We start from the raw sequence: 17,954 nt of genomic DNA on the forward strand, positions 1-17,954 counted from the left end.
CATAACCAATTACGCTTAAGCGAAGCATACAATTATATGGAGCTTCTACTGTACATAACTAAACTCTATTTGTTAAACTTATTACCTTTACCAGACGATAAATGATTAAACTAGCAAGTCAATTTTACCAGTTCTGAACTGTACATATGTCAAAATAGAAACAAATTTATTAAATACTTACTGTCAACTGACGGGTGATCTGTAAATGTCGAGTGTTTAAACTTGAATTTGTAGGTGTTTTAGATCCAGGTGGAAGGATTGAACGCTTTCCACTAGAGAATAGTGATTGATTGGAAGAAGCGATCGTGTTTGAATTGTTGCCTACAACAACATCTGGGCAAGTTGAAGATATTGGTGTTAAACTCTTGGAATTATTTTGATGTAAACCGTCGAGTAGTTGACGAACACGCATACGTACACGTTCAGCTTCTTTATTTTTACTGATTTCACAATGACCACCACCGGTACTGCCATTTGTATTGGCTGAAAAAAAACACATCCAACATCAGAATACTTTCAAGTCTTTAAACTTGTGAACACTCTATAAACGTGAACTCAAAACGAAAAGAAACGATTGAGATTCTAGGTCGGTTTATTCGTAAGATTCTACAGTTCATTCCTAGTTTACATACAAAAACTTATTGTAAGAGGACAAGAAAAATACTACAATACTTAAATAATTATTAATCAGTTACGAAATCAAATTTAATAATATCCAATCATTTAGTGAGACCAAAAGCCTAATCCACAAACTCTAACTATGTAACTACAATTCATGAGTGTGGATTTTTATTCATGGTGGAATGATAGTTTAATAACAAAGCAATTGGCTATCATTAGTGTTAGGTTGTTTAAAACTTAATTAAACTCCTAATGGGTTAAGGAAACGGATAGTATTACTGGTTATTATTATCTAAACATATAAACATTGGTACAAGGTGGCACCTAATACATAATCGATTTGTATGAGGGCTGGAATACTATCCGAGTTCCCAAACCGCAGCAGGTTCAACGTTAAGAGATACAGTCTCACGGTCGCCGGTGACCCACAATTGGTTCATAGGCCATTTGTTTTCTTAGGATCCTGGAGTTCATGTGAACCATTGGTTTGGAATGAGGGTTTTTTAACCCGCCTAGATAGATTCTCCATTTCGAAAAAAAACGGTTAAGGCGCTGGATAATTGCTTTTCGTCGTCTCAGTTTTGTGAACACCGCGTCGTCGCAAGAAGGCCTTGAGTAGGACTCCTCTGGTAGTGGGTGTATACGTGTGGCCATGTGAAAGTATTTCGAGAGCTGACTCTCCCGATTCTCAACCGTACCATGGCATTTGGGGACTATTTCACACACTGAATAAACATCTGAGTATGTAAGTAAGGACTTTGTTACCATAGTTTAAGTACAAGTTAGCTTTAAACATTATGCAATAACATCAATTATAATAATTTAAAATTTTTTACCAATACGTGCAACAACTTACTATCGGGTGCAGAGAATAATTTCAATATAATAGCCAGGGAGTCAACATCTAATATATTCGGGTCACGATCTCGTGATAAAACAAACAACAATCCAGCAGAGGTAAGTGCCAGTGCCTGAAATGACAAGAAGTTGCATTGAAAGTCAAATAAATTATCAGTAAATTATGATTGCATTTTTATATTCAAGAAACAATTGAATTTTATATTGGGTATTTTTTGTATGGTTCCTGATGTAATTTATTTATTATATATTTTAACATATAGATATTGGTACAAGGAGGCATCAAATACATATACGCCACACAAATCTCATTTGATATGTGTGGGGGATGTGATACTGACCGGGTGCCCAAACCGAACCAGGTGGTTTTCTTAGAGGGGACACACCCGGAGCCTTAGACCTGAAGGTCTGATCCACAAGGTAGCGGAGCAACGTGAAGAGATGCAGCCCCATGGTAGCCGGTGACCAACAATAGGTTCATACTCCATTTGTTCCCTAAGGATCCTGGAGCCTATGTGCACCATTGGTTTAGAATCAGGGTTTTCCAACTCCCCTGGGTGGACTCACTGTGTCCACCGACCTGGTTAAAGCGCCGGACATTTGCTTTTCGTCCCCTCATTTTCGTAAACACCCCCGCCACGAGAAGGCAATGAGTAGGACTTCCCTGGCATAGGCCATATACGCGTAGCTATGTGAGAACATTTGGAGAGGGAGAACGGACTCTCCCCACTCTCGCGGCCGTACCAGGGCATTTGGGAGCTCCTGGTGTAAATGAATGTATAATTAAGTCATAATAGAAGACATAAAGAGGTCTTGAAACAAGTACTATTTACTTGGAATAAAATTTACAGTAATGATAGGAGTAGTATGCGTTATGACGAAACGTCTATTGCAAACGTTGAGACGAATTTTTGAATTATTATTATTATTTATGATTTTCTTGTATAATCATTGAGCAACTGTTTACAACCTTTTTGGTTTGTTCATGTATGTTGTGGTGATGTCTGATATGTCCGTATATAAACCACATCTGTTTGCAGTGTAAATATAGTAGAGGCTAGTTGTTATTTCGGGACTCAAGGCAAGGGATGGTGAAGAGCTGGATAATAGTGGCCAACAGGGACTTAGCTGTCGGTTCAAAATCAATAGTGCTGGTCGGGCATTTAAATGACAAAGTCAGGGATATCAAGATGCACAGTAAATAATAGACGCAAAATAGAAAAAATTAGAATCTGCATTCTGATTAGTGACCTGACACGTTATATTGGTCAGAGGATACTCAAGATATAACAGTATGGGGTATAAAACATCATGATATTGAAATCAATTACCATCCTCAGACTTTCGTTTTAGGTAGTTATGAAATAACGAAGTTAAGAGAAACAAAATATATAACAATACATTGGTGATTTTTTAATTCTGGCGAACCCGATAACCAGAATAGAAATACCAGAACCAAATTAACAAGTTATTTTTAAATGTAAGTAATTTTGTAATTATTCTCATGTGAGAGTGATAGCACCTAGAATGAAGTAACATTTTAGCGATGGAAAAAGTTGATTATATCACATTAAATCAAGTCGTAGTTAATGATGATTAGAAGTTCCTGAAAGTATAATTGTGCAGTATAGATTATTCTTCTAGATTAGTGAATACAGTATTTAATCACTTTTAAACAATCAATATTATCGAATTTTATTGGATTATGTCTCTCTTAGATTAAATCAATTGCCCCCAAACGCCCTGGTACGGCCAAGGGAGGGGGAAGTCAGCTCTTCCTCCCCAAATGCTCTCACATGGTCATGCATAAACGGCCACTATCAGGGAAGTCCTACTCACTGCCTTCTTGCGACGACGAAAAGCGAATATCCAGAGCCCTAACCGGATTGGTGGATACGGAAGATCCATCTAGGGGAGTTGAAAAACCCTCATTCCAAACCAATGATTCACATGGACTCCAGGATTCCAAGAAAACAAGTGGGATATGAACAAATTGTGGGCCACGTTGCTCCACTATCTTGTGAATTAGACCTGTAGGTCAAAGTCTCGTGGAGTGGCCCCCTAAGAAAACCACCTGCTTCGGTTTGGGCACCCGGGCAGTATCATAGCACACATACAAATCAAGTGACTTGTGTGGCACATATGTATTCAGTGCCCTTTTGTACCAATATTGATGTGTTCAAATAAATAAATAAACTGAAATGTTAACAATCTGTTTTAGTGGTTTAACAATCTTTATTTAATTAGATGTTAATTTCATTTTAGGTTGACAAATGGTTACAGTAAAATTGTTAACACGAGACGGACAATAAATAATGACCCTATCTGAAACTGGGAACATAGTTCTTCGTGATTTAGGTTATACAGCACGATTAACAGTTGGAAGGCATATTTAATAAATGAGTTTTATGATAACGATAAATAAAATAAATGATCGGTGAAGCCTATGTTTACAATTTCTTCTCTAAAAGTATATAAAATGAAATACCGATATATAAACGTGGCTGAACTTGAAGGGACGAAAATGAGTCGTATAGGTATTTAAACTAAAAAGTTTACAATCTATTCATTTTATTTTAACGGTGCTTAGTTGATTGATTGTAAGAGACATTGGGCATACACTTGTATTTCAAAACAAATATACCATAATCAAAATAGAACTTTTAAGAATATATATTTTTTAAACATAAAACTATACTTACATAGTCTGTGTAAGCATCATGGAGTTTTGCACAAATTCGCTTCAACAAACCATGAGCATTGAGAGTATAACGGAAGGATGCAGTCAAACACTTGTTAGCTAGAGTCAGGACGCTTATATTGTGAAAAAGAAAAAAAAAACATATGAAGCAAAACGACCATTATTAATTTTTAATCAAGAAATCACAAAAAACTACGAACAGTCGTTCGGGATATGTAAACATTTAAGTGGGCATCATTTAACATATGGTCAGATTCAACCACTTGAACCCATGGACGAAGAGATGTTTTTATATCTAGAACTTGAATTATTTTGCTATACCACGTAGAACTTGAGGATTCGGACGCTTGAACCCTTCAAGTCGCAAGTTAGATGAGGGAAGACAAGTGGAAAGAGATTTTATTTCAACCAGTACAATACGGTACAAAGAACTTGGATATTTATAGATTTAGTAAAAACGATATCGTCATTACATTCATCCAATCCGCATGCAGTGGTTTTTAGCATTTGTCCAATCGGGAGCTACACGTCGAGATCCTGGGATGCTCTTTCAAACGATGATTGGGTGTCTTTGGCTCTTTCGGAGCTTCTTAGAGGTTCCTTGAGTTCACCGGGAGCCGTTCCCACAAATAACCACATAGCAAAAATTGTGATTACTTCCTTTTCAGTATATATATATATATATATATACCAATTTAATCAAAGTAATCTTCGTAGAACTCAGCGGGAATTTATTCACAAACCAATAACAATGAATTTTTATCCATATAAACCTATTATAACGAAGATAACTTTAAATAATGACATTTAACTCAACAAATGATGTAAAACTAATAGGTGCAATGTTAGGTACATAAATGTCTAAACAATTGGAATTTATTAGAATGTAGTAATGAGTAGAAGCCAGAATTCATGTTTAACCTATTTGAAACAGTTTAGCTGGATACACCCGTATTTCCGTCGTTAAAGCTGAAACTTGAACCACTGTAACTATCGTAAATGCAGCATATGAATATGCCAACAGAGACTGATCAAAAACGGGAATATAGAGACTTTTAAAAAGTGGTAATTGGGATTTACTTCTCATTCGCCATATACTTAAAAATTCCGCTTTTACAGAAAAGTTTTTTATGGACTCTTATCTGGTGGTATTTTTGTAAATTCCCACTTATTCAAAGGTATTAGAATAACACAAACACTCTTACGTATTGTTCTGATTTGGAAAGATTCGAGTGAAGTGCCCTCAAATGCCCTAGTACGGCCGAGAGTGGTGAGAGTCAGTTTTCCCTCTCGAAATCCTTTCACATGGCCACGCGTATACAGTCACTGTCAGGGGAGTTCGACTCAATGCCTTCTCGTGAAGACGGGATGTTGTTCACAAAACTGAGACGACGAAAAGCGAATGTCCGGCACTCTAACTGGGTTGGTGGACACGGAGGGTCCACCTAAGAGAGTTGGAAAACCCTCATTCCAAACCAGCGGTGCACGTGGGCTCCAGAATCTAAGGAAGCAAATGGCGTGTAAATCTATTCTTGGTCACCGGCGACCGTGAGACCTTTAGGCCAATGCCTCGGGGAGTGGCCCCTTAAGAAAACAACGTGCTTCGGTTTGGGCACCCAGGCAGTATCATAGCCCTCGCACAGATCAATGATAACTGCTACTGGCCTCATTGTTACTATGTGGCGCATATGTATTAAGTGCCCCCTTGAACCAATGTTTATGCGTTCAAATAAATAAATATAAGTGAAGTATAATGTTCAATAAATACTAGACAGTAGAATGTATATAACATAATAAAAGAAATCGCGCAAATTGAAATAAACATTTGAAATAATACCAGTTTGTAGTAAAAGTGGTTAATGTAGAAACGAAATTAGTTGAATCAATAGTTTTAGGAAACAACAACAACAAAATTCAGAAAAATAAATTCCAATCATTGTCCAGTACATGAATATCCATAACTATTAAAAATATAGTATCAATGAAAATGTATAAAACAATCGAACTCATTTCGTAAACTACGACATTAAAACGTTGTAAACATTATAAATCACTTCAATTGTGATTACATCTCAGTCTTACAGGAGGTCGGTCGCGGCCCAGATAGCCCAATGGTAACGTCCCTGACTGTGAAGCTGGGTGACACGGGATCGAGTCCGTCAGGGGGCACCAGCTCCCTCAAGATTACAAATACACCTTGCTGACGAGTGCCAAGTAGCACGAAACCCAGATCCAGGGTTTCCTGTTGGCTACTTCCAACATAGTGCACGCAATGTTGAGTCACATAGACTAGTGGCCACATTGCAATTTGGTCGATAGAATTCGATCTGCACTAAGAAGGACTTGACACACATAACATTGATCACCATCCAGTAATCAATCAATTGTGATTATATTATATACAAACAGAAATGAAAAACAACTAACCTAAGTGCACGAGTATTAACTTGATTACGATCTGTTAGACCATCTACTAAATATTCTACATCATCTAATAAATGCTGAGTTTCACCTTGTTCTTGACAAACATGTGCTTCTTTCACCTTGTGTAGTACAGTATACAACTATAAAATAAATATAAGTAGAAAAACAAAAGTATTGAAGTAATTTAATCAATATTAAAAAGAAAACTAATTACATTTTTATTCTAATGTTTGATAAATGAACAAAGTTTTACTTTGGACATGAACAAATTTCGTTATAATGCACACTGAGATACTTAAATAAACAATAATTTGCTGTATGTTCAATGTTTTGTAACATTGTGGTTATGCATCATTAAATAGTTGATATACTTCATATCACTGTTAACCAATCATCAAGTGAATAAAACATTAAGTTATTATTATTATTATTATTATTATTAACTCACCAACCAGGTACCAATTCATTTACATGACTTTGATCCCTCTAAACGTAGGGGCTAATAATAATTTTTAGTTGGCCAAACCGACGCGGATAGGGTGAGGCTCAAACATGTAACTAATTGGCCAAAAGTTGAAAACCATTGAACTATCATTTTCATGTGTGAATAGGGATAGATAATGATGTGGAATACTATCAACTAGTCGCAACTATTTATAGAACGACCTGGTTTTATGTATACTGAATAAATAAACTAGAAAACTGGTTTTGGACAACAATAAATGATATGAATTAACCAGATCAAGTGGTTATTTGTAGCGTCATTTTATGAACCACTATATCCTAAACATACTATAGCATTTTCGCAATTTCGGATGGGGCGCCCGTCAGTTGATCTTCTTAATTAGTGCAGCTTACTGGTACTGGTAGTCGAGGTACATATTAGTACTCAACTACAACAAAAGGGGTTACCACATAAAGTCTATATAAGTGAATCAGCATTAAAACAATACACAGCGACAGATAAATGTAACATTAGAAAAATGAGATTAGTTTTTGATAGTATTTATTCCAGAGAAGAATACTTACAGGTTTATCTGTTCGGCTAACTTTTATATTCTTCGTACTGTTAGATAGCTTTTCACTAGATACATCACGAGAAGCAGGACGGAACCAAGGTTTAACATCATCTTCTAAGTCTTCATCCTCTTCAACTAGTTTATCACAATATTTTACAGGATGATTATCATTGACTGAATATTTGTATGGATGCAGAGCATCAAAATTATTCTTCATTTCTTCTTCATATTCATCAAATGCAAAATTGTCAATATTATTTTTATGAATTTTCATGCTACAATCTTCTTGGTTAACTAAAGATGAAGTATCTTTAGTAGAAAAATGATGGGATTCCATTGCTGATTGACTTTGATTTTGTGAACACGGAGAGGATTCACTGACTTTTTGCTAAAACAAGAAAAAAAAGCGATAGAGAATTTATACATAAACCATACCGTTGATAAAGAAAACTCATTCATAGTAAGCATAACAACAAGAAATTTTTTTAAACTACAAATTAATCATACTGTTTCATTAATACTGCTTTAGAAGCATAAAATGATCTTTTTGGAATTATTATAAAAGAAACGTTAAAAGGGATCATTCTTTACAGGGTAAACACGACATCTATTACGAACCTAGGTGAATGTGCGCGATTTGAGAAAAGTAAGTGAATTTTCATACTTTTTCTGAAATTTTTTAATATTTATTTTAACACATAGATATTGGTACAAGAAGGCATCAAATACATATGCGCCACATAAAGCTCATTTGATTTGTGTGAGGGATGTGATAGTACCCGGGTGCCCAAACCGAACCAGGTGGTTTTCTTAGGGGGCCACTCCCCGAGCCTTCGACCTGAAGGTCTGATCCACAAGGCAGTGGAGCATCGCAAGGAGATGCAGTCCCATGGGAGCCGGTGACCAATAATTGGTTCATACGCCATTTGCTCCTTCAGGATACTGGAGCTCATGTGCACCATTGGTTTGGAATCCTGTTAAAGCGTCGGACATTCGCTTTACGTCCTCTCATTTTCGTAAACAACACCCCCACCACGAGAAGGCAGTGAGTAGGACTTCCCTGGCATAGGCTATATACGCGTGGCTATGTGAGAGCACTTCGAGAGGGAGAGCGGACTCTCCCCACTCTCGGCCGTACCAGGGCATTTGGGGGCTTTGAAATACTAGATCTCTGTTGTATTAAGGCCGAGACTTAAACTTATATTTAACTCTCTTAATGATATTTGAGTTTGTGAAATACTTTCCCACGTGCTTTCTACTTTAATTTACATTAGTTAAAGTTAGTTTTTAATGATGAGCATCCGTGTATTCATGTTTACCGCTTCGCCGTCCTTTTTTCATCCTAGAGCTAGGTTTGCTTATCATTTTAACATTTTGTTGCTTTAACTATCACTAGTTAGTTACCGTTTTTACATAATTTTGCAGTTACCGTAATAACGTTATCATTCTTCTACTTTTTGTGACCAGTTATTTTTTTAAAAAATTTTCCTTCTTTTATGCACACCATATTGGTTAAAATGGTCATTCAAATTCATTGATGTGGTTGGACATTGTTTTTCTCCTGTTGATGACATGCAGTGTGACAGCTGTAAGAGGTGGTTCCACAAAATGTACATCAATCACCGGCCACGCATAAACATAGCTTTAAACCGGCTTCACTCTGGTTGTGTAAAGAATGCTGTATGACTAAATCGATTCTCCTAAATGAAGTCTCGGAACCTCTCACTCTGATAGACAAGGTGCCAAGTGATGATACTCGGTCAGTGATTCTGACATCACACGCAGAAATAACGAATGTAATAGCTAGTGCTGTCAGCTCAGTTCATAACCTTGATCGAAAAGCTGAGACTTCCATTGTCAACATTTTCAAAGAAAAAAGAAACCCTGTCCAGACTATTGTTCAAAGTTATCGTAATAAGTGTTTCATCGTCAAGAGAAAGAAATTACCACCTAAAGAAAGTGCACTTACTCTAAACGCTCCTGATGATGTAAATGCAACTGTGCAATGTGAGGATAGCAACACTCAAAAGACAAATTAGATAGTATGAATGGATGGATTGATTTGAGTCAAAACAAAAGGGACACTGGAAAAAAGCTTCCGTTAGTTAGTGGTTAGCGAACGATAGCAACACAATTGAAAGCCTTGAACACGATTTTCAAAATATGAAGTCACAAGTGAGTATTGCAACCCAAAAGCTACCAAAAGTCTTCGAATGTTATGATCACCTCGCCGAGCATTCAAATGCATCGACATGTTTCAGGTTTTATAGCTCACCTGAGACTTGACAGTACTGCATCCAAGCAGCTAGTCCATATGATTACTGGGGATATCAACACACTCAAGAGTCTTCAACATGTGGGAACCAAATTAGTTAAGGGTTTTTCTAAACTTCAACTTAAACCTTTCCCACTTATCCTATTGCAGGATGTGAGGTGAGCTTATATTGGCATCGGGTATCTTAAATAATGATTTGGATGTTAACGTTTTGTCTTTTCGCTCTCTTTAGAACTAATCATTCCCGAGGCCACAGCAAGAACGTCCGAAAACCGGAACCAAATAAACTTAGAATGAGATTCCGTTTTTCTCATCTAGTGTTCAGTAACTAGAACGCACTACCCGAACAAGTGGTATCAGCTCTATTAATCAACACTTAACGAGAAGCTGGATCGTCAGTGGAAAACGAGCTGAAAGGATTAATACACGTTAGACAACCTAATATCCTTACTACTAAAGACTGATATTATCAATTATTTCTTTTGAAGTTTTGCTTTCTCAAAACCATTGACTCAATGATGCACCTTTTATATGACTCATAGTAATCAAGGCTGAATGCCTGTATGTTCGTTCTTTATTCCAGCACGTATCATTTGAAGTTAACCACAAATAATTCGGAATGTGAATTTCGTAGGTATGCAAACAAATTTTAATCGGCGGAAATGAAACCTACCAGCTTTGTTGGAGAACTATCGTCTGTTTCAATTTCTTTCTGCCAAGAACGTGGATTGTAGGCTGCCTGATAAAATAAATTTAAAAAGAACACAGGTTTTAAAATTATATTCAATCGCTAACAAAATTTGATTAGATGTATGCTAAATATAAATAATTCTAAATACAATGCGAATTTAGTTCTTGCAGAGACTGTGCGTAGTTACACCTATATTATGAATTTACATAATTTAAGACGATACAAAAGTATATTGGCTGAGATCATCGCACTTCACATTGGCATGGTCAGCCAGTTAATCATAATCAATGCAGGATCGAGTAAAAGCACACATCTTAGACGCAGGGTACTAGGGAATGATGGTAAATCAGTTGATGAGGTTGTGAATCTTCATCCACTGAGATGGTTGGGCCACGTGCTACGTATATCTGAACCCCAATTACAACAACATGCAATGCTAACCGGTGTTCGGGATGGTTGGAAGAAAGTTAGGGGCGGTCAAACCAAAACGTGGCATCAGTGCTTGAAGACATTAACTTGTAGTCTGAGCCATGTTGGTAAATGCCGACTACTTGGTTGGGGTCCGCGTGACTATCGTAACCAATGGTTGGAGACTCTTGGTGACATGGCTGAGAACCGATCACGATGGCGCAGGTGTATTTATTTATTCTATTTATTTGAACACATAAATATTGGTACAAGGGGACACCAAATATATATGCGCCACACAAAACAATGAGGGGGAGAAAAAGGTAAGGAGCGTAAGAGAAAAAAAAGAAGAGGAACAATAACGACCAGATTAGTGTAAGGTAGTGTAATAATAATAATAATAATAATAATAATAATAATAATAATAATAATAATAATAATAATAATGGGGGAAACGGAAAGGCACAACCAGAAGAAATCTTTCAGGTAAGGGAGACAACCACTTTTTATGAAGAAAGTAAAAGAAGGTTACAGCAGGATCGCCACTGCCTTCTATTCTCAGCCATATCTGATAACGTCTCTAGCTACTGTGTCGCATCATCTCTCGAGCCCCAACCAGGGGGTCGTGAAGGACCAACAGAAGCCAGTCCTGTTCAGCTTTCTTTCATGCCACGACACCATGTCATATACTGACCACATCTCCGCTATTTCCAACCAGTCCCAGAGTCAGCAAATAATGCACGACGTGGAATTCTCTGGGACAACATTCGTAGAGCATGTCCAAGCCACCGAAGTTGGTGTTTCAAGATGGTGACACCGATTGCATCATCGTCTCTGCGCCCGAACACACGATGCCGAACCTCTGCATTACTAACATGGTGTTGCCACTGAATGTCAGCAATCCTTCGGAGACAACGATGATCAAACACAGAAAGTCGTCTAACATCCTCAACTCAGTGAGGCCAGGTTTCACAAGCATAGAGCAGAAGTGCTCTCACCGACGCGTTGTAGATCCGACCTTTTACAGCCAGACTGACATCACGAGGGCGCCAAAGATGGCCCAGATTGGCATAAGCCGCTCTGGCTTTCATGATACGTGCATTGATCTCATCACTCACGCTACCACCAGCACTTATGCAGCTACATAGATACACGAACTTCTCGACTACTTCTATCTGCTTAGCATCCAGGGTGAGTACAGGATTAGAATCCTGCCAGTTTTGTAGAAGTACTTTGCACTTCGAAGGTGTAAAGCACATACCATACCTACGGACACAGACTGCCAACTGATTAAGTGCGGATTGCATGGCGTGGGCATTATCGCACAGTAAAACAATATCGTCCGCATACTCAAGGTCGAGAAGTCTTTCTCCAGACAACAGATCCACACCGCCATTACTTACATCCATCAGAGCTGTTTCCAGAATGTCATCGATGGCAAAGTTGAAGAGGAATGGTGAGATTGGGCAACCCTGCCTAACCCCACTACTCGAATGGAACAATGGAGAGAGGTGGTTGTATGCCCTCACTCTGCCTGAGGTGTTTGTATATAGGGCTTTTAGGATGTTAATAAACTTTTCAGGCACACCCTTCTTCAATAGACAATCCCAGAGAACAGTCCTGTCCAACGAATCAAAGGCAGCCCTGATATCAAGAAACACTACGATTGTTGGCCTTTGATAAGTATGACGGTGTTCTAACATTTGGCGGAGGGTGAAGATATGATCAATACATCCTCGACCAGAACGAAACCCAGCCTGCTCCTCGCGAGTCAATCTTTCTCGGGTTTTGAACAACCTACGACGTATGACGGAAGCCAATAACTTGGACGCAATCGGAAGTAGACTTATCCCCCGATAGTTGTTACAGGAACGACGTGAACGCTTTTTAAAGATAGGGACAACTATCGACTCATTCCATGACGTTGGTACCCTCTCTAGTTCCCAGACCTTTGTAAACAACGTCATCAGTTCCTTAGTCAGAAAGTCACCACCATCTTTAAAAAGAGCCGGAGGTAAGTCATCTGGGCCCGGTGATTTGTAACGCTTCAAGAGTTGGAGTTCCTTGCGGACTTCCTCCTCATTTGGTGGGCAGGACAGTCTGACCGATGTTGCCGGAGCAGCAGGCCAGTTGAACTGCCCTTCGAAGAATTCTGCCTATCGTCCAAGATGTTGATGGATGTTAGTGATTGGCATCCCGTCATTCTCGCAGATTGCTTCGCTCACACCAGACTTCTTGCTGCCAGTGGCTCGGATGAGTTGGAAGAGCTTCCGGTAGTTACCAGATGCAACTGCTGCTTCCAGCTCATTAGCATTCTCCGACCACCAGGTTTCACGGTCCTTACGCAAGCTTTGCTCAATTTCATTACGCAACAGTCGTTGTTTGTGGTCAAACTCACGGTCACACGGAGTAGACTGACGGGCTTCAATGAGTTGTAAGGAACCAGAAGAAACCCTGTGGTTACAAGCGGGACGTTTCGCGAAGCCGCAACTGACTTTACTCGCCATTTTGATGGCGTCATGCAATTGCAATCAATGCTCATCTATACTTTTCGGTGGAATGATAGCTAGCCTAGAAACTAGCTCGGTTCTATACTTACTAGCAACAGAAGTTGCAACCAGCTTGCTGACATCAATCCTTTGGTGGTGGTCACTTCGTTGGCCACTGAAAAGTAAGGTAAGATTGACGCAGATCAGGGCATGATCAGAGTCCAGATAGGTACTTCAAAAGGAGCGGCAGTCTTGTACACAACCACGCCAGCGGTAGCTGATCGCGATGTGATCAATCTGAGTCCAGGCTTGAGATGCAGAGGAAGGACGCCAGGTGGCACGTCGGCGATGACTGTGCCGAAAGTTAGTGCTAGCCAGAAACAGGTTGTGGTCTGTGCGCAGTTACAGTAGACGGTCCTCGTTATCTGTCCTGCGACCAACAAGTCCCCATCGGCCACCTAAATGACTCTCTTCTGTGCCTAGACGCCCGACCTGAGCATTCAAGTTTCCGGCTAGTACTACAATATTTGTGGATATATCCTTGGTCAACATTTAGTAGCGATCAAGGCCGTATATATCGAGAGTCTAACCAAACCATTTGGATTGATATCTAAAGGAAAATCAGAACATATTCAAAAAGCTCGCTTGACTTTCACAAACTTGCGCTACCTATAACACGGGAGTGATGCACATCTAGTTGTCGAAGTCCTAGTATATTATTATTCATTTGAATACCTGGATCCATTCATTTTATAACAACACTCGGAACCCTCTGGGTATATTTCATAGGTCGTTTTCCACATCCGCTTATATTTTAATATCTTTGATTATAATCTTGTTAATTTCACTTTGTGATGTGAAACGTGGTGATTTGGACTAATGGACATTTGTTTCACGCCCTACTCTGTCATGAAAAAGGGATTCTATGTTCTAAACAAATGGATAGACTGACACAATCTTCAGCCAAACTAGATCAACTCAAGCTAAAATAATTTGTGACAGGAAAAAACAAGACAAGGCAAAAAGATAGCAAATAAATAGAGGTGAGCGAAGTTTCGAAAGGTAAAGAATGAATACATTTGTCCTTATCATTAATGTCAAACTGTATCACATATTTCTAAATTACAGACTATATCATTCATATGACTTTAAACCGACACTGACAAAACCTAGACCAACAGTCTGTAATTCTATGTACTTGTAGGCACAAGATCATAAAGTCACTGACAAGTGGACTGAGTCATGTCGGTAGGTGTAGACTACCTGGTTGAGGACCGCGAGATGATAGCAACCGATGGTTAGAGACCTTGAATGACATGGCTCAAAATCGTTTGCAATGACGCAGGTGCATACACTCTTTGTGTTCTCCCAAATTTTGATCTCCTTATTCCTCCTTGTCTCCTTTTTTCTCTTCCCAAATTTATCTCACTGTATTATACTCTTTAAATAACATATCCAAACACTAATTTTCCCGACTACTGCTTATACTCTTATTACCTCTACCACTACGGGATTTGAGTCGACCACTGCATCTCTGTGCTTATGTGGTGTGGCAACTTGAACTGATGTACGTACGTACGAAGTTCTACGTTGTTACTGACTGACTGTAGGCTTATATTGGTTTGACCACTCTTAACCTTGTTCCGCCAGTCGGAAACCACGGTTTTGTGAGGCAGAGGTTCAGTAGTTAGGGGGTTTGGTTTTCAACTACCAAGTCCCGAGTTTGAACCCCAGTCCACCTACTTCATCAAGATTTAGCAAAACTCGGATTTGTAAGTTACAACTTTAGATGACAGTTGATTCTGCCGATACAAACTTTTTAAAACACAACGTTAAAAAAGTGTGCTATATCAAAATTTGTGGAATAATGTTTGACATTATACAACCAATTTGTGTCACGACGCATGCTTTTAGAGGCGGTTAAATATTCAGAGCAATTATCCATCAGCCGCAAGTTTAGACATATACGTAACGGTATACAATTTGCACACGGGAAACAGCATATGCAATTGAAATGCCAATAAGTAAATCTTAGACCAAGTAGCAATACTGATTCTTACAAATACAATATGGATGTAAACTAAGTGAGACTCGCCAATATATATATATATATATATATATATATATATATTACAAGGTATGCTACAAGATGGATTAGATGATAGCTTTGTTATTGAAATCGATTAAAGAGGATGAAAACAAAAATCATTTTCAGGATTATGTAAACATTCCAAAAGGGGGTTGTGCCACTTACTCTTTTATTTTTACCGCTGAGAATTGGTCGTGAAGACGATTTTGAAGCACTTGCATCTGAAGCAATTTCAGGTTCTAACGTAAAGGTAGAACAGGAGTAAGGAAGACTCCGTTCACGACTATTCTTGGAGATGTCAACGAATGCCTGTGTTTTTAAGGAGCTGTTTGGTATGGTCACAACCAAACTAGTTTGACTTTTATCTAGTCCTTGCAATTTTGGCTGACTAGCAGGTTTTGAAATACATACTGGATGACTATGGTAATTGGTGACGTTTCGGTGGGAAATTGGGGATGAAACGCGTTGTATAGTAGGAGTGTGGGATGACAAAGGAGTTAAAGCAATGTCTGATCGACAATGATCAGGCTTGCAATTTGTACTCCGAATGGAACGCAGATCTAATGTACAATCAGAAGGATGACCAAAAGAGTTGTTGCCTGTCATGTTAATATTCGGTGGACGACTGGGACATTCTTTATGTGCACTGGAATATGACAGGATGGGTGAATCGGTGGTAACACTGTCAGTAGAGGAATGGGGTAAAAATGACTGAGATATATTTGCCTGCACTGCACCTGCACAGGCAGAGCTATCTGAATTTTCCGACAGGATTTTGTCAGGAGATTTAGTTACTAATTCTTGCCCTTCACCAGTGGGTACAAAAGAAACGACGTTGACCCTTTTTCTAGAACTAACACTTGATTTAGAGAATGCTGTGGATGAAGAGCCAGATAAGGGTTTTGTGTGCAGCAGCTGATCAAACCTGATATCACGGCTACTTCTGCCAGCATACGTCTTGTAATGTACCTGTGTGTGGAACAAAAGTGGACTATCAGAATGGAATGAACAGAAAAGCAATTTAACGCAAAAATTCGTGGCTATATTTAGATGGATAAACAAACCAAACTATATTGGAACTAAAAACCTGAGGGCAAATTTGGTGCATGAGGATAACTACTCTATTATTCAGAGAACGATTAATTAAGTCTTATGTAACTAGACACACAGAAAGACCACTATATTTTTCGATCACAGAATGCGAATGCCGTAACAATAGTAATGGTCCTTGAGGGATTTTATGACGAAACGTATCAACCTTCATCCACATCAGACCTCCCAATGACATACGGTGAGACAATAATATAACACTTCATCAGATGTAAATTTTCGATGTGACTGGAGAGTTGACATAAGAGAGCAAGATAATGTAACCAAGCTGACTCGTTCAGATTACTCAAACTAAAGTGCTAGACGAAGACTATCAAGACCGAACGACAAAATGAATCCGATTTACAGTACCGTAATTACCGTTGTCTAGAATAAGCATCACTAAAACATGGAGAAACGTGTTGCTCTGGTTAGAAAGGAATCAGGCAGCAATCACTGATTTTGGATCTACGAGGTAGTTGATAACGATCAATAAAACTATGTTGGTGGTGCACGAAGTGCAATTTGAGATTTGAATCCTTATCATGAATCAACTTTGAGGATTGGGGTTATCAACTTATAGTGATAAAAACAGACTTTGAATGAGTGGGACACCGTAAGTTTGATGATGATGTTATTTCCGAAGATGGGGCAGAATCTTAATACGATAATTTAATCATGTACACAAAAGACAAATACAACGAAACCACCTACATCCATCCCGCCGTCATATAAAATATTTGTAGTGAGTGCCCCAAAACCTAGTGAAGCAAACAAACAACAAAGCGGTGTTACTGTTAAGATTGAAAACACTCGTAACAGTTTGACTCCTATATCTTATCTTAGTTTTTAAAATTTATTTTTCTCGCTGTTCTGCTTCATGCTATTGTTGTTAGCACGTTTATTGTTTCCTATTTTCGTAGTAAGTTACCAAACTCTGGAGCTCCTTACCAGGGATGAAAGTGACACTATCTTACGCAGGGCCTCTCAGGAAAAGGCTCGGTATTTTTTTTACTTTTGTGGGTAGTGAGTGTGATTGCCTTAGCCATTACTCCATGATCACTGCTTTACCCATAAGTTACAGAATAAACATAAGAAGAATTATGACTTTCCATTTGTTGAGTGGTTCTCCCGCCATCCATACTCAGGTTTCAGGGAAAAAGTGATCCACTTATTATGCCATCAAAAGGCCAGAGTACCTAATGTTACAAAGTGTTTTGAAAATTCTCCCGTGTTTTATGTAGTCTTAATATTTTCCCTCGAATATTACTCCTCTTTTCCGTCCATGTC

The 17,954-nt window shown here is 38.6% G+C and overlaps 1 protein-coding gene across 2 annotated transcripts in view; it reads right to left on the reverse strand.

Annotated features, from left to right (window-relative positions):
- Positions 1-17,395, reverse strand: part of MS3_00009307 (uncharacterized protein) — a 31,741-nt gene extending 14,346 nt beyond the window's left edge. The window contains exons 1-8 of one of the 2 annotated variants that reach the window (XM_035729604.2): positions 17,046-17,395; positions 15,741-16,544; positions 10,572-10,637; positions 7,634-8,011; positions 6,608-6,744; positions 4,182-4,293; positions 1,478-1,592; positions 182-483 (exon numbers count right to left, since the gene is read on the reverse strand). In XM_035729604.2, the coding sequence (XP_035586413.2) occupies positions 182-483; positions 1,478-1,592; positions 4,182-4,293; positions 6,608-6,744; positions 7,634-8,011; positions 10,572-10,637; positions 15,741-16,181 (1,551 nt within the window). In that variant the 5' untranslated portion in view covers positions 16,182-16,544; positions 17,046-17,395. Of the gene's footprint in view, positions 1-181; positions 6,745-7,633; positions 8,012-10,571; positions 10,638-15,740 lie in introns of both variants that reach the window. The other variant, XM_051217660.1, reaches the window with a different exon arrangement.
- Positions 17,396-17,954: the final 559 nt, after the last annotated feature.

The sequence above is a fragment of the Schistosoma haematobium genome, chromosome 5, assembly GCF_000699445.3.
Source record: "Schistosoma haematobium chromosome 5, whole genome shotgun sequence".
Lineage (NCBI taxonomy): Eukaryota > Metazoa > Platyhelminthes > Trematoda > Strigeidida > Schistosomatidae > Schistosoma > Schistosoma haematobium.